General features: G+C 42.4%; 1 protein-coding gene across 4 annotated transcripts in view; it reads left to right on the forward strand.

The window, feature by feature from the left end:
• The window catches only part of LOC127579647 (hepatocyte nuclear factor 1-alpha-like), a 232,297-nt gene that overhangs the window by 106,333 nt on the left and 107,694 nt on the right, over positions 1–18,270 (forward strand). For all 4 annotated transcript variants that reach the window (XM_052032570.1, XM_052032569.1, XM_052032568.1 and 1 more), the window contains one exon: positions 8,386–8,641. In XM_052032570.1, coding sequence (XP_051888530.1) covers positions 8,386–8,641 — 256 coding nt within the window. The remainder of the gene's footprint in view (positions 1–8,385; positions 8,642–18,270) is intronic.

Raw genomic sequence — 18,270 nt, forward strand, 5'->3', positions numbered from 1 at the left:
CCCTGCTCTTAAATTCAATCCCTCTAGCAATGAAGGCCAACATTCCATTTGCCTTCTCGATAACCTGTTGCACCTGCAAAGCAACCTCTTGTGATTCATGCACAAGCACTCCCAAGTCCCTCTGCACAACAGCATGCTGCAATCTTTCACCATTTAAATAATCTGATCTTCTATTTTTCCTTCCAAAGTGGATGACCTCACATTTACCAACATTGTACTCCATCTGCCAGACCCTTGTCCACTCACTTAACCTATCTATATCTCTGCAGACTCTCAACATCCTCTGCACAATTTTGCTTTTCCACTCAATTTAGTGTCATCAGCAAACTTAGATATGCTACACTTAGTCCCCTCTTCCAAATTGTTAATGTATACCATGAAGAGTTGCAGGCCCAGCCCCAAGCCCTGTGGCACCCCACTCATCACTGATTGCCAATAAGAGAAACACCCATTTATCCCAACTGTCTTCTATTGGTTAACCAATCCTCTATCCAAGCTATTACCCCCGACTCCATGCATCCTTATCTAATGGACAAGGATTTTGTGCCACCTTATCAAACACCTTCTGGAAATCCAAGTATACAACATCCACCAGTTCCTCCCTATCTATTGCACTCATTATATCCTCAAAAGAATTCCAGAAAGTTTGTTAAACAGGACCTGCCCTTCCTGAATCCATGCTGTGTCTGCCTGATGGAACCACTTCTATCCAGATGTCTCACTATTTCTTCCTTGATGAAAACTTCAAGCATTTTCCCTGGCTACAGACATTTAGCTAACTGGCTTATAGTTACCTGCCTTTTGCCTACATCCTTTTAAACAGTGGCATGACATTTACTGTCTTCCAATCTGCTGGGACCTGCCCAGAGTCCAGAGAATTTTGGTAAATTACTAGTGCATCTTCTATAATTTCCAATATTTTTCAGTATCCTGGGATGCATCCCATCAGGACTGGTGACTTGTCTACCTTTAGGCCTACCATTTTGCTCATCACTACCTCTCTAGTGACAGCAATTATAGCAAGGTCCTCACCACCTCCACCCCCCCAGTCACATTCATTACATCTTTGGCATGTTAGACATGTCCTCCACTGTGAAGACAGACAAAATTGTTGTTCAAGGCCTCAGCTATTTCCACATTACCAAATATTAACTCCCCCTTCTCATCTTCCAAGAGACCTACATTCACTTTAGCCACCCTTTTCCACTTTATATAATTATAAAAAGTTTTACCATCTGTTTTTATATTTTGTGTTAGTTTACTTTCATAATCTTCCATTCTTTTATTGCTTGCTTAGTGGTTCTTTGCTTTTTTTTAAAAAAGTTTTCTCAATCTTCCAGTTTCCCACTACTTCTGGCAACTTAGTATGCATGAGCTTTTAGCTTGATGCCTTTTTATTTCCCTAGTTATCCAAAGCTGGCTCTCCCCAACCTTACTGTCCTTGCTTTTGACTGGAATACACTTTTGTTGAGCACCATGAAAAATCTCAAAGTCTTCCACTGTTCCTCAACTGTCTCACCATATGACCTGCGTTCCCAGTCTACACTAGCCAACTCCTCCCTCATCCCATCGCCATCTCCTTTGTTTAGGCATATATACTGGTTTAGATCAAACAATTGCACCCATTTGTATGAGAAATTCAATCATACTATGATCACCTTTTCCCAAGAGGATCCCTAATTACAAGATTAAGTTTACCTGTCTCAAATGCACAGGACCAGATCCAAGATAACATTTTTCCCTTCTAGTTTCACTAACATGCTGTTCAAGGCGGCTATCACTGATGCATTTGATGACATCCTCCTCAAGACTGCCTCAACCAACTTGATTTGCCCAATGTGGAAGTTAAAGTCCCCCATGACAACTGCCGTTCCATTCTTATATGCATCAAGTATTTCTTGGTTTATTGCCTGTGCCACTGTAATGTTATTATTCAGTGGCCTATAGACAACTCCCACCAGTCATTTATCTCCTTTACTATTCCTAATCTCCCCCCAGATGAACTCAACATTCTGCTCCCTAGATTTGATATTGTCTCTCACTATCACCCTGATCTTGTGCTTAGTTAAGAGCACTACCCCACCTCCCTGCCTATCCTTGTGTATTACCTGATATGCTCGGATATTTAATCCCCACTCATCTCTACCCTACAACATTCTGTAATGGCCACTAAATCATACCCCTTTATATAAATTTGTACCACAGGTTCACTGACCTTGTTTCAAATACTATGGGCATTCAGATAACATGTCCACAAGATTTATTAGTCACATGTACACCAAAAGTGAAATGCATCTTTTGCGTATTCTGGGGGCAGTCTGCAAGTGTCACCATGCTTCCAGCACCAACATAGCATGCCCACAACTTCCTAACTGGAAGGTCTTTGGAACATGGGAGGAAATAGGAGCACCCAGAGGAAACTCACGCAGACACAGGGAGAAAGTACAAACCCCTTAGACAGCAGCCAGAATTGAACCTGGGTTGCTGGCACTGTAATAGCATTATGCTAACCACTACACTACCATGCCTGCCCGTATTACTCATTGTCCTTTTAGGATCTAGTAGCCTTTGTGTCCTGTGTTTGACTTTTCTGTACTCCACTCTTACTTCTCCTTTCTAACTTTTGCTCTGGTTTCTGCTTTGCTTCCCTGTCTTTCTTCATTGACTCCCATCCCCCTGCCATATTAGTTTAAACCATCCCCAACAGTACTAGCAAACAATTCCCCCCAGGACTTTGATCCCAATCCTGCCCAGGTGTAGACCATCTGGTTTGTACTGATTCCACCTCCTCCAGAACTGGTTCTATGCACCAGGAATCTGAAACCCTCCCTCCTGCACCACTGCTCAAGCCACACTCATCCTAACTATGCTGCTATTCCTACTCTGACTAGCACATGACACAGGTAGTAATCCTGAGATTATTACCTTTGTTGCACTTGTTAATCCAGCTCCCCAAATTTAACTTGTAGGACCTCATCCCACTTTTTTCCTATATCATTGGTACCAAGATGCACCACAACAGCTGGCTGTTCACCCTCCCCTTCCAGGATGCCCTGCAGCCACTCTGAGACATTCCTGACCCTTGCACCTGGGAGGCAATACACCAACCAGGAGTCCCATTTGCAGCTGCAGAAGCTTCTGTCTATTCCCCTTACAGGAAATCCCCTACCACTATAGCTCTGCCACTGGACACACTTCCTGCACATGTAGGAGGGACACCGGCAGCCTCCAAGTTCCCACATTGCACAGGAGGAGCATGACACAGGTTTGAGCTCATCTGCCATGAGCAAAAAGCTTTGAGGGAAAAATAGAGACAGAAAAGAACCTAGCCTCATCTTACCTTAGTTTTGCTCACCCTCCTCACTGAAGCCTGGTATTCATCAAAGACCACCCTTAGACAACCAGCAGCACCTCTCAAAATGCCTGCTCCAAAATGGCCACTCCACTTGAGCACAACTTCCTTTTATTAACTGCTGATAATTAGCCAATCACCTATTAACTAACAAATAGCTGGCATACCTCTTAAATTCCTGTGAGTGAAACTCACAAGCAAGGAAACTCACTTCTTTTCAATTCTCCCACTCCAAGTCACCAACTCCTTAGCCGCAACCTCTTCTCACCAAAGCCAGGCTCCAACACTGGCACACTCCCATGATGGCTGTTCCAAAATGGCCACTTGAACCTAACTTCTTTTTATTGGCTGCTGTTAACCAGCCAATGAGCCAATCAACTATTAACAATGTGCAAATGTGCCTATTATAGACTTCTGCAAGGTGAAACTCCTAAGCACAGAGACTCACCTCTTTTCAAATCTCCCACTCCAGACATTCATAGTTTGCACTTAAGTTTTTACAGAGGTCTCCCTGGCAACTTGTTGCCATGACCACTGTAATATGTTCATGAGTACATTGAGATATGGGCTGTTTATCCAAAGTGTTTACAAAGTGATGTGCAAACTATTCACATATTGGGCTGGCAGACAGAATGCCTGTGCTACTGTTATTTTGTTGAGAAGCTGGCACGCCACGTGACTCTCCTATCCAGTTGGGATTTCAGGTTGAACACATGAAAATGCAGAATGGCATGTTCTTAAAGGTGCATTACCAGATCCCCTCTGTAGCCCTGCAGAACGCTGTTGGTCCCTTACAAGAGAAAGCATGCCTCCTGCAGTCACTTTCCTTCGTGTGTCTGCCGAAGTCTCTCTGACCCCTTTGAACACTCTACCCTGCCCCTTCCCCCCCCACCCCCTACCAAAATCATTGCTGCATCCATTCATTCAGTAGTTGGAGTAGCTTTTTAGAACAAGCTGCAAAGATTGCATCTGCTGGGCTTCATGGTGGTAGCTGTGAGAACTTGCCACGTGTCAGGAGGGATTGGTGAGCAGAAACAGTGCCACACAGGGAATCCAGTCGCATTTTCCTGTGAACCTCACAGCTGAGGTTCTCACCTTTCGTGTGACAGTGTTAGTGAGACCCACATGATAGTTTTAACACCAGAAAGTGACACAGAGGCAGTTTCCAGGCCAGGATGTGCTTTGTCTGAAACCTGTATTTAGTCTCAAAAGCCAGTTATGTAAAGTGTATTTGTAAGTGTCAGTGGTAGGAATCAGTGAACAAGTCACCTTGCAGGCACTTGTGGTGAGTGTGGGGGTGGGGAGAACGGGGAGCTAGACGGCACGAGGTTGGGAGGTGGGAAGAGCAGGAAACATGGTGGCATGTGGTGGGAGTGATCAGTGAGGGTCTTGTGATGGGAGGGGGAATCTTAGTATTTGATGATGGGGAGTTAGATTTGGGAGTAGCTGTGTATTATGAGAGGGGAAACAGTACTTTGCAGGAGGTATGGTAATAGGATTGATGCAGTGAGGGGTGGAGAAGCTCAAAGATTCAGGTAACAATTTTACTTACCTTGCAGCCCTCCCAGGTTGACACTGCAAAGTAAAGACCATGTTGTCTCAGGAGTGTTCTGAAATGGGACAACTTTGGCCAAGTTCCTCTGTAGGAGGACCATGGCATAGGGCATGGCATAACTTCATCCTGTGTACCCCAGTCTAGATATTGCATCAGCCTGGCAAGCAACCCTCTTGACAGGAAGTGCCTGGTTGCATTTCATGATTGGCACAGTTTAAGAACATTAAAGGAAGCTCTTTGGACCCTGGTCCCTGCTTCGCTCTTCAATAAGATCTTTTACTTCTGTGCCTCATTCCTGCACCAACTGCATCCTTGATTCCTCTAGCATCTAAAAATTTAATGATCTCTGTCTTGAATATACTCAGCAACTGAGCCTCCTTGGCCTTTTGAGTAGAGAGTTTCAAAGGTTCATCATCTTCTGGGTGAAGAAATTTCTTCTCTGTCCTGAACCTTATTTCGAGTCTAAGGACCCTAGTTCTAGATGCCCCAGCCAGGCGAAGCATCATCATTTATTGTGTCCAACCCTGTAAGAATTTTGAATGTATCAAATAAAATCACCTCTCATTCTCTAAATTCAAGAGAGGACAGGCCTGATCTGCTTAATCTCTCCTCAGATGATAAACCTGCAATCCCAGGAATCAACTTGGTAGACCCCTGCTGACAGGTGTACCTTTCCTTGAGTAGGGGTACCAGACCTTTCAGGTGCTGTTTCACTAGGACCCTATATAACTGGAGCAACTATTGTATTCAAATCTTGAAATAAAGGCCAACATATTGTTTGCCTTCCTCAGTGCTTGGTGAACCTGCACATTTACATTCAGTGATCAGTGTACAAGGATATCCTGGTCTTTCTGAACACCAACACTGATAACCTCTCCCTATTTAAAGAATGGTCTGCCAAAATGAATCACACTTTTCCACATTATTTTCTATCTGCCATCTCCTTGCCCAGTCATTTCAACTGTCTATAACTCCTCCCTGTACCCTCCTCACAACCTTCACTGCTATCCAGCTCTGTAACATCAGCAAACAAGGATATATTTCACTTGATTCCCACATCCAATTTGGGTTATGAACAGTTGATGTCCCAGCACTGATTCTTGCTGAACCCACTGGTCACAGTCTCCCAATCTATTTATTCCTACTCTCTATCTTCTGTTAGTGCCAATTGTTAATCCATGCCAGTATACTGTGCGCTGTAATTTTGTTTAATAATCTCTCCGGTGGCACCTCATCAAAGGTCTTCAGAAAGTTCAGATACACCATATCAGCTGAGTTGCCCTTATCTATTCTGTTAGTTACATCCTCAAAAAATTCTAACAGGTTTGTTAAACATGACTTCTCTTTCACAAATCCATATTAACTCTCTGCCATCCTGTTATTAATTTCCTTCTTTAAAATAATTTTCAGCATTTCCTCTACTACTGATATCAGACTTCTGGTCAATAATTCCTGTTTCCTCTTTCCCATCTTTCTTAAATGATGGGCTTGTATTTTCTAACTTCAAATTTGTAGGAAACAAAAATGCTGGAAACACTCATCAGGTCAGGCAGCCTCTGTGGAAAGAGAAACAGTTAATGTTTCAGGTCTGGAACCCTTTATCCGAACTGGGAAAGAAGAAAACAAGTTAGTTTTATGTAGTGGTGAAGGTGGGAAATGGGAATAGGTAGAAAAAAGGAATATCTCTGAAAGGGTGAGACCAGATGACCTAATGTGGCATTAAGCAACAGTTAAGGAGCTAACCTCTAAACTCAAGAGGATATAATTCCATTGTTCTCAATTTTTCCTCATGTGGCTAACCCACCATCTCTGGAACCAATCCAGTGAATCTTCCTTCCATTCCTTCTAGGGCATGTACATCCTTTCTTAGGTAAGGAGACAAAAACTGTACACAACACACCAGTTGTGGTCTCACCAAAACCTGATGCAATTAGAATAAGACTTCCTTTCTCCTGCATTCAAATCTTCTCATAATAAAGGTTAACATATCATTTTCCCTCTTAATCACTTACTCCATCTAAATGTTGGCCTTCAGTGACTTGTGTATGAGCGCCCCAGGTCCCTTGGAACCTCATTGCTACCCGGCTACCCAGATGAGTCATCTTAATGAACAGTGAAGCAAGCTCAAAGAGCTGGATGGCTGATTCCTGCTCCTATTTCAAAGTGTTCTGTTACTAATTTCTCTGAGAACAATCACAATTATTTTAGTTTATGTGGAACCATTTTATGGTCAGAATTGTATCCGGATGCAATGAGGATCACCCCACCTCCAATACTTCTCCCCTTTACCTATTTTAAGTAAATATTCTTATAGCCTGTGACAGGAATGTATCCAAATGAACCTGAACCAGCCTAATATAGGTTAGCATATCTTCAAAGTCCCTGGACTTGTGAGCAATGTAAATCATTGCTCTGTCAGATATACTGCAACAGATGTAGATCATGGTGAAGCACTCTGCATTTATGGCAAACAACTACATTCAGAATGGATTATGTGGAACGATCCTATCAAATCAATCTCTATTGTAAACCTAGTAATTTATGACCGTTCCCACTATGAAAATTCACACTTTTAATGCTCACAGCTGAGCTGAAATCTTGGGTAGATCTTCATCACAAGGTGGATGGAGAATTGAATTTCAAAGACAGCAGGTCCTTAAATCCATCGCTCCAAAAAAAGGGGAAGAAATCCTGATAGTCAAAAAAATGTAAAGACCTTTGTGCTAGTTGGCAGTGAAGCCTGTTTAACCATGTGATGGCCTCAGTACTTTGCAGTTCAGAAAATCAACTGAGCAGACAATTGTAACACCAGTTGACGAATTGTAATGTCATAAAGATGGTAGATTTGCCATTGTCTTGTAGCATAAGACGTCCATGGAAAACGGACATCCCACATTATTCCTGACCTAATTTTCTTTTCTGTTGGCATCAAATGGGCTGTTTATTATTTTTGATGCCTTTTTATACTAATTGCATCGGCCAAACAGACTTCCAAAATCTTTTCCATAAGATCATGCCTCTTGCATAAAATACTTTGCAATGGCTTTTGAAGTTGTCTTGCTGATTTCAAATCATACATGCTGCATCACAACTGTGTGGCATTGTGTTGGACTATTTTCTAACAGGACAGGGTCCATGCCCACGATTATTGTCCTGTACGTGATACATTCTGGATATTGAATATCCCATTGGAATATTGCCTAATTAGTGCTGTTGGAGAAAAAGGCAAGTGATAAATTGTGCTTCTGTTATTAATTCTCTAATGTGAGAAAAACAAATGGAAAATGGAGCTAAACTGAGGATGTGATCATGGTTTCTTTTTATTTCCTTAAATGGTTGATGAATAGGAATATCATTAAATTTAATCCACCGTTAAAACTCCGGAATGTAAAAATGTGATGGCTACAGCTTTTGTTTTTGATCTTTTGATTTATACAAGTTTCAACTAGCCAAGTTTATCTGCCCTTTCTCATTATAGAGTTCAGCCAACCTACACAGAAGACAGGACAAAATGTGGCAGGAAACAGACAGCAGCTGTTTCTCTTTGCGGAGTTCAACAACTCAGCCCAAGGAGCATCCGGGGAAGAACCTGTTGAAGAGCCAGCCAATAAGAAGATGAGAAGAAACAGGTTCAAGTGGGGCCCTGCTTCACAGCAAATATTATTTCAGGCCTATGAGAGGCAGAAAAATCCAAGTAAGGAGGAACGAGAGGCCTTGGTCGAAGAGTGCAACAGGTCAGCTAACCAGCAGGGTGAAAGCCTTTGTGGAATAGCCAACCAGAGTCAGGAAGCCAAATAGATTCCGATATGGGAAATTTAATTGGTTCCAGACCAGGTCACTTGACTGAATTGGGAGCTTGCAGATCTATAGTACCAGCTCCAAGTATTTTGGAGACTGAATCTTTCAGAGGATTTGTTTCATGGTATTTGAACAAGGAACAATTCATGAAGGGTTCAATATGTTACTGAACACTGCAGACTGGAAAGGTGCCAGGTTTGTGCCTTGGTCTGATTTGATTGATTGATTGAGCTGCTATAATTGGCCATAATACCTCCAAACTAGTAAGGAGGAAGTCTACTGGGAATTGTACATGTGGGTTTAATTTGAGGAGGATGTTGGATAAATCTTTGATATTCTTAGATCTGCTTCTGTGAGGTGGTCCATCAGGATTGAGGATGACTTGCATCCACTTTGGTTCCATGGGTTCTGAGAAGGCTAATGAGCCCAATAAGGGATCCAGAAACTCTTCTATGAAGCAGGTGGTGGCTGACAGGATGGTCAGGTGGTTGGTTTCTGAGGTGATGCTCCCCTTCTGTCATTTATACTAGGCTTTTATGTGCTTCTGACACATGGGCTTGAGGTCCCCTGCTCCATTCCAAATGCTTCTTCTTCCCTTTTGTGCAGACATGGCCCAGGGATTCCAAGGAGTCAATGGGGATGATGCATTTCTTCAAACAGGCTTTGAGAACATCCTTGAATCTTTTTCCACTGCCCACCAGGTAACCTTACCCTGGAGAATCCAGATTAAGGTAGCTACTTTGAGAATCTGGTGTCAGGCATGCGATCAATGTGGCCTGCCCAATAAGACTATAAGACATAGGAGCAGAATTAGGCTATTCGGCCCATCAGATCTGCTCCTCCATTCGATTATGGCTGATTTATTATTCCTTCTCAACCCCATTCTCCTGCCTTGTCCTCGTAACCTCTGACACTCTTACTAATCAAGAACCTATTAACCTCCACTTTAAATATACCCAATGACTAGGCCTCCAGAGCTGTCTGTGGCAATGAATTCCACAGATTCGCCACCCTCTGGCTAAAGAAATTCCTCCTCATCTCTGTTCTAAAGGAATGTCCTTTTGTTCTGAGTCTATGCCCTCTGGTCCTAGACTCTCCCACTACTGGAAACATCCTCTCAACATCCACTCTTTACAGGCCTTTCAACGTTCGGTAGGTTTCAATCAGATTCCCCTCTCATCCTTCTAAACTCCAGCGAGTACTGGCCCAGAACCATCAAACGCACCTCGTGTGTTAACCCTTTCATCCCCGGAATCATTCTCGTAAACCTCCTCTGGACCCTCTCCAATGCCAGCACATCTACCTTCTGCCAAATGGAGCTGACTGAGTGTAATTACAGCAATACATGGATGTTGGCCTAGCTTCATTTACTCCTCCAGTGGATTTGGAGGATTCTGCTGAGGTGGCATTGATGCTATCTCTCCAGTGCTATGAGGTGCTTTAGGTAATCCAAGTTTAAGAAGCGTACTCTGAAGGAATTAAACTTTGTGCAATCACTATCCCAATGTCTGACTTTATGATGGAAGGAAGTCTCAGCAGGGCAGGACAGGGCCTGGTAGAACACCCTTCTCGTCAGTCACCCAGAGTATGTGTGGGCACATTCAAGGCAATGGTGAATTTTGTCATCAATATCTACCTTTACTGAAAGGTGACTCCAGATGTAAAAGAAGTAGTATCATGTTATACACAAGCATAAAGGAATGCCATTTATCCGAGGAGCATTGGATGAAAGTGTGTATTCAATGAAGCACGAGGAAGGGTTTCTCCTTTAGAGGGTTGGGGAGACTGAGCAACACACAAAAAGCTGGAGGAACTCAGAGGGACAGGCAGCATCTATGGAGGGAAATGGACAGTTGACGTTTTGGGTCGAGGCCGTTCACCTGGAGATTGAGGGTTTATATGGGAACTTACCAATATTTTTTACATACACTTACTCTATCTATTTACTTTCAATTCCCCTTCCTACCTCCATACCCTTCGACATCCTTGTTTTCCAATACGGTATCATTCTACCTTTTATGTCCCTACATATTACATTCAACATTTTCATAATTCTCTCTGTCAACTTGTTTTCTCATAGGTTTGTTTGAATCAGTTTAGTTTACACTTTAATGGTGGCCTGATATTGAGGATTCCCTATCTATCATTGTTAACCACACTGAACAGGTCACCTATTACCATCTAGTCAAGTCACAGCCTGACATGGTCATGGTTGTCCAATCATACTGTTTAACCAAAGATTCCATCTTCCCCGTCCTCAGTAGGCCCTGTCCCACCAGCAGAATGGACTCACCTAATATATTGGCAAAGTAAGGGGGCGACTTCAACATTGACTACAGGTATGGCATCAGGTCCAACGTCGGCAAAAACCCAATGATTTCCACTTAACACTCAATGTCTTCCCTTGGTTATAGCTTCAGTGCTCCTCCAAGTTAAACACCACTTGGAAGAAGCACTGAGAATAGCGAACAGAATGTATTCTGGAAAGGGATTTAAATGGGCATCACCAACATGACTTGTCTGCATAATGAACGGCTGAACCCTGATGTACTGTTTCTGTGGCAAGTGAAGAGGGATAAACATACTTGACTGCTGAATCTACAGCCAAGGGAAGACATTGAGTGTTAAGTGGAAATCATAGGGTGATACCTTTGCCAATGTTTGACCTGATGCCATATCTGTAGTCAATGTTGAAGACTCCCAGGGCAATTTGTTTACCAATCCACTTGCTACCACAGCATCCTTCCATGATAGTAATGGTAGGAGTGACCATTGCACTGTGCTAAAGGAGTCTGCCAGGGCAGCACTGGACATACAAAGCTGAACTACATGTATGGTAAACAAAGAACCCAAAATGCTTTAATAAAGCTCAGTGATCCCATGACCAATGGATTAGATCCAAACTCTGTAGTGTTCCCATATCCAGCTGCAAATGGCGGTGGACAAGTAAACAGTTAAAGGGGGAGAAGACTCAAAGAACATTTCTACCTTCAATATTGACAGAAACCACCATGTGAATACAAAAAACAAAGTTGAAGCTTCAGCCTGAAGTACAAGTGGATGGCAAATCACTGTCTTTTCCTGGAATTCTCACTGACAAATAATCCATTCTTTTGGCAGGATGATTCATTCCATGTGATGTCAAGAAATGGTTGAGTTCACCGGATACAGACAAGTGTATGCATCCTGACATTGTCTTGGCTGTAGTGCTGAAAACCTATGTTCCAAAACTAGCTGTACTTCTGGCCAAGTTGTTCCAGTACATTTACAATAGATAAGATAAGATAAGATTTCTTTATTAGTCACATGTTCATCAAAACACACAGTGAAATGCACCTTTTGTGTACTGGTGTCTACTCAGTGTTGTGGAAAATTGTCTCTGTTTGTTTGTTCACGATAAGCAGGACAAATCCAATCCAGTCTGCTCTCAATCATTAGCAAAGTGATGGAAGGTTTCATCAACTTTGCTGGCAAACAACAGTTCCTCTATAACCTGCTCACCAATGGTCTTTTTGGGTTCCAGAGTCACATGGAGGTGAGATGAGAGGGACTGGATTTGATATCAAGGCAGGTTTTAATCAAATGTCAGATCAGGGAACCTATACAATTGAAACCAGGCGAAACTCCGTAGTAGTTGGAGCTATACCTTGCTTAAAAGAAGGTGAGTGGGGCTGTGAGAGGCCAGTCATCCATGGGATAACACTGAAGGAAGTGAGTCCTGACCCCTGTCATCTTCAGCTGCTTCATCAGTGACTTCCTTCCATCAGAAAGTCAGACGTTGGCATAGTGATTGCACAAAGTTCAATTCCTTCTACAGCTCCTCAGCAAATGAAGCGGTCCAGGCCTGCATGCAGCAAGATCTAGACTTAGGCAATGTGTAGTGGGTGGACAATAGGTAAGTAATACCAGGTACATGCATGTAGTCAATCCCAGTCACTGGAAATAACATGGTCTTTGAGGAGGTCTTACCCAAGAATCTCCATCCCAGTAACACTGATGTTAAAGGATATCTCCTTGCCCTGACTGTGGCGTTTTTTGCCCAGCATAGCTTTTTACTTCCATCCCTGTGTGGAACATGTGGAGTGAATGAACATCAAGATAGCAAAAAAGTGTAGACTCATTTTGCACAGAACTGCACCTTAAGTAAAGTTACATCAACAAAGGGTTCAAATCACTACACCATTGCTTCGGTCACAAATCTTTCATAAATGTCCAAAGACAGCAAAGTGCCTTTAGACTCCATACCTTTAGACTCATCACACTGCAGTTTTGTTGAGACTCAAATTATAGATTTTTATTTAACACCTTGTTTGTAGTTGTAAGCCTCAGTCATTATTCTTTGGCAGCAACATAGAGAGTAACTCATTGAATAACATGTCCCTTTGTCACATATGGGGGAGTAAACAAGGCTGTCAGTGGGATGTGGTCTTATCAAACCCAGTGATATTGCCTTGATGATTTTCTAAGCTGGGTGTCTGCACTGAATATAAGGAGAAAGCAAAAATGCTGTGAAGCTTTAGTTGAAGGAGAGCAGACATAAAGCCCGACTCTTTTTCTGAACCGGTGTTAATCGAGTCATAAGATGCTGGTTCTTTAAATATCTGCTTCCAGCATGGGAGAGGAAATTGGTTGAGGGAATGGAATCAGATATATTTGCATCTATTTAATTCAATTTTACCTTTAGGAATTGAAGAGGGATGCAGATAAGCTTTAGCAATACAGCTTGCTTTGATCTGTGCCACGTTGGATGAGCTGAACTGAGTTGGCAATTGAAGACTGAAATTAGCTTCAGCATCTGTGACCTGGGGCAAGGAAATACAGGTTAATCAGGAGGAAGCCTCATGGGAGAAGGCCATTCAGCCCTTCAGCTGGCTCTCCATTGAATTAGATCATGTATCTTATTTCTATTTATCTTGATGAATAATCTTGTCTAATAAAAAGGACTGTCAATCTCAGATCTGAAATGCTCAATTTACCTCAGCTTCCATTGCATTTTAGCCAATAAAGTCCCAGATTTCTACCACCCCGTGTGGGGAATGGTTTCCAGACATCATTCCTGAATGTTAAGCCTATGTGCTTGTTCTGGATTCCGCACAAATGGAAATTTTACAGCACAGGAACAGCCATTTGGCCCAGGATCCCTAAGCTGGTGTATGTGCTCCACATGAGCCTCTTCCTAACATTTCATTTCTCTCATCCTACCACCATATCCTTTCATTCCCTTCTCCTTCATTGAACTTCCTCTTCACTGCATCCTTGCTATTCATCTCAACTCCTCCACTTTCTCACTGAGTTCGAGTAAAGAAGTCTCTCCCACCTTTTTAAATGATTATAAAGGATGCCCTTCCCAACTGATATACAGAGAAACATCTTCCCTCCAAACCCCATCTCTCAAACTGCCGCTGGGTATGTGCAGTCAAGATGAGGGGATGTTAAAGTTCACTTGGATGAATTGGCTGCTGACAATTATTGACCAGGTTCTTACAGAATGAATGCTCACTTGGAAGCAATGCTGGAGGGTGGCTGTCATTTGTAGGACAATGTCATAGTGTGAGTCAGTATCTTCACTGGGAGATGAGAAATGCAAAAGGAAATTAAAACTTCATAACTTATAAAGTAAGTCTACCTTTCTTTAGGGGTAAGTGCACATTTATTTTTTTCAGTAGGTCATATTTTTTCCTTCTCAATTTCTTGTTAGTTTGTTCATGGTGAAGACTGGCTCCTGATGAGGTAAATCACAGGTCTCAGCTGATATGCAGCTGAACCAAAATTGAGGGTGTCTAGGGTGGCCTTCCCTCCACTCTTTCCTCTGTCTCAGTGGGTATCTGGGACTCCACCCACCAGCCTATCCTCCTGCCAATCAATCAGTGCCACCCTCTGCATCAGTAGTCTAGTGTATAAAAAATTTGGAAGCAGTACTTTATCTCCACTATCCAAGTTTACTGAGACTCCAAAACATCCAATAATGAAAGCACATCTTATCCAATTGATTGTTTCATGTTAAAAATCCTGGATCTGCCTTTGATCATTGCTTGATTAGCTGGTTTGTGTTGGGACTCTTACCCTCAGGAGTCTGCCTATACCACCCAGTATGTAATTAGGTGTAACGTTAGGACCTCCTTGCATCACTTCTCCCCTCCCCCTCATCTGCTCCTCTGCGATTCAATCTGGAGCCAGTGGGACAGTAGGAATTCATTCACACGGCTACATACAGTATATAAAAAAATCTATGGTGCTGTTGAAAATCAGCTTGACCCAGAGAAGAGCAATTTTTTGCACAATTCTGGGTACCTCAGTACCTGTCAAGAAATTCATCCTCCACTATTTCTGTGTGGAGTTTGACCTTTCAAATCTGCACCTCCCAAGCTTTCCTGACTCGCCTTGGACTGACCCAGCACTACCATAAGTCCTTCCTTTAGTTTCTGTGCTGTTTGACCACCCCTTGAAAATTCTCCACCCTTCCTTGATTCTGTCCAGGATATCCTTCTCTCGCCAGCCTTATTTCTGGGTGTGATCACTCACTTTGGTCACATTTTCACCACATCCGTATATGTGGTTCACTTACCAGCACTGATGCACAGCACAAGATCAGTTTAATAAACCAACCGGTATTGAACACATTAAGGTGCCAATTTAATTTTTTTATGCAGACTTCGCTCTTTCATTGCATTATATAAACCCTTGCTGTTCATGTTATATGATCTTCAGCTGGACCAAAGCAGAGGGGCACAGTAAGGAATGTTGAGAGAACTAAGAATTTTCTACAAATCACATTTGTAATAACCTTGATTTCTGAAACATAATTCTATCAAATAGCACAGCTGGATGAGAATAGCACAAGTGCTCTGCAAGAACCAGGTCAAGCATAGTCAAAACACACTTCATTCAACAGCTCCTCACAGCAATGCTCTCTTAATCTTTTGAGTACCAAATTTCTGTCCTTGAGTGATGCAGTAATATTTCTGGGCTAGGGTGGCACAGTATTGCTGGTGCCTCACAGCTCCAGTGACTTGGGTTCGATCCTGACCTCTGGCATTTTTTGTGTGCAGTTCTTGCTGCTCCAGTTTCCTCCCACATTGCAAAGATGCCCGGGTTGGTAGTTTAATTTGCCACTGTAACTTGCCCCATGCATTTCGATGAGTGGTAGAATCTAGGGAAGTGGCGAATGGGAATACGGGGAAAAATGAAATTTTAGGATTAGCGGAGGATTAATGTACATGGGTCAGTATGGACTCGATGGGCTCAATGGCCTGTTTCTATGCTGTATCATTCTGTCACTCTATCTTGGCTTAGTATGATAGTGCAAAAAGGTTGTGAAAGATCCTGCAGCCCATTTTGCATTTATCTTGATTTCTCTTTCCATTTTGATCCAGAGGGAGTCACACAAACTGGTTTGCTGTCTTTCACACATATTATACTATCACACAAAGATCTCTGCACCCCCCCTACTGCCCATTACACGTGTGATTGTGGTCTGTTTCTTGCATGGTCTTATTCTTTGAAGATTTAATGAGAAAAAAAGAATGGCTCAAAATATGGCAGGATAAGTAACCAACCTGTAAACGTTACGAGCTGTTATTCATGTATAAATCACCTAACAGTTTGTGACAAGGATCAATGCAATTTGGCACATGTTGATGGCAGATTTACCCTGTTAGCTTAGTAAAATCAACATCCTGCCCTTAACCTCCTGATAATTCTCATGAATTTGCTGCCCTGATGCATCAGTTACATTTGTCCCAGGGAGTTAAATCTACCAACTCACTACTACCCATCACTCTCCTCAGTGTCTCCATGACAGACGGGAACAAAACATAGGGGGAAAAAGAGAACCAGTTGTATTTTTCTTGTGGTCTGAATCAGATCCTGACATTGGTATTGGTTTATTATTGTCACAGATACAATGAAAAAGTATTGTTTTGCGTTCCATCCAGACAGATCATGTCACACATAATTACATCGAGGTAGTAAAAAGAAAACAGAATGCAGAATATAGTATTGCAGTTACAGGGAAAATGCAGTGGAGATAGACAAATAAAGTGCAAGGGCCACAACGAGGTAGATTGGGAGATAAGAGTTCGAGAGTTCATCTTTTCATGGATGAGCGGTCTGTTCAAGAGTCTAATATCAACAGGATAGAAGCTGTCCTTGAGTTTGGTGGTACGTGCTCTCAAGCTTTTGTATCTTCCATATTTCCAATGTTGGGATAGTCAATGTCATTATAGCTTATAAGGGAAGTTATTGTTTTGTAATACCTCCTTCAGAATTCACTCATAACTAGGAAAGCCAGGTTTTCCAATGATATCTGGAAATGACCAGGTAGTTCTCAGTTCCCCAAAGAGAGCTGTAAGGAACATGACATCTCATTAATCGGTGAACATAATTTATTTTTAGAAAATTCATCTTGAAATATATAAATTTTGACGGGCAACTTGTGGCTGATGCTATTAACTGGCTCATGTGACCAAACAGAAGGCTCAATTGAGATAAAATGTGAACTCTGAAGGAACGGGAGGGAACAGCAGGCCGGGTTTCTGATCCTGGCTGCTGAACTGCATTTATCAGGATTAAGCATGACTGAAACATACCTCACAGGCATACTGCTTCCTGGCACTTATTTATCTTGACTTGTACGTGAGCGAATGCCACTGAGACGAGGTACTTCACTTCAGCGGACATTAAGAACCACTTCTTTACACAAGAAGGTGGTGGAAATCTGTCACTACCTCCCACATAAAAATGCAGAGGCTTGGTGAATTGAACATATCAAAACTGGGGATGATGCTACTTTAGTATATAGGTATTACATTGGCAATATTTCATTTATTCATTCTTAGGAACGTGGGCATTGCTGACAGATCCATCCCTCATTCTCCCTGAGTAGATTGGCCAGCAACGTTAATTTGGAAAACATTCCAAGCAGTTTCGCACGAACATAACTAAGTCAGTGAGAGTTGGCTGAGGGATACATTTTAAAGAGAGTTTAAAGATTTTTAAAGAGAAAAGAGAGAAAGAGTGAAGTTCATGGGGAAAAGTCGAGACAGATAATATGGCGGCCAATGTGGATGGGTCATGGTGGGTGGACTTTGTGTGTCAGGGCCGGAAGGAAAACAAACTTCAGTTATAGCTTGTAGATCTTAAGGCGGTTACAGAGAAAGGGGAACAAGGCCATCGGAGCCATTAATAGACCTGGAGCCAATGTAAGTCAGTGTACACAGAGCGATGGCTGTACTTGTCTCAGATAAGCCTCTGAATCAGCTTATCTGAAGCAATATTGACTAAAGGTGTAGCCCTGATGTCACTTCTTTGGTGACTCAGTTGGTAAGTACAATGTCTACTTCTAACCCCACAGGTGCAGTACCGAACCGTGTCAGTACTGAGTTGTCTGATCCGGGTTTTTGTGCAAAGCAACTGACTGCCACTAACTTTAACAACTTGGACTAGGCCCAATAATTTCTCAGTGTCGTTTTAGAAGCACAATTGACTGGAAATTCCAGAGCACAGTAATAGAGCTGCTATATGCTTCTTGTGGTGAAGTGCAGAACTGAAAGGTGTGGTAAAAAGT

The sequence above is a fragment of the Pristis pectinata genome, chromosome 17, assembly GCF_009764475.1.
Source record: "Pristis pectinata isolate sPriPec2 chromosome 17, sPriPec2.1.pri, whole genome shotgun sequence".
NCBI classification, from domain to species: domain Eukaryota; kingdom Metazoa; phylum Chordata; class Chondrichthyes; order Rhinopristiformes; family Pristidae; genus Pristis; species Pristis pectinata.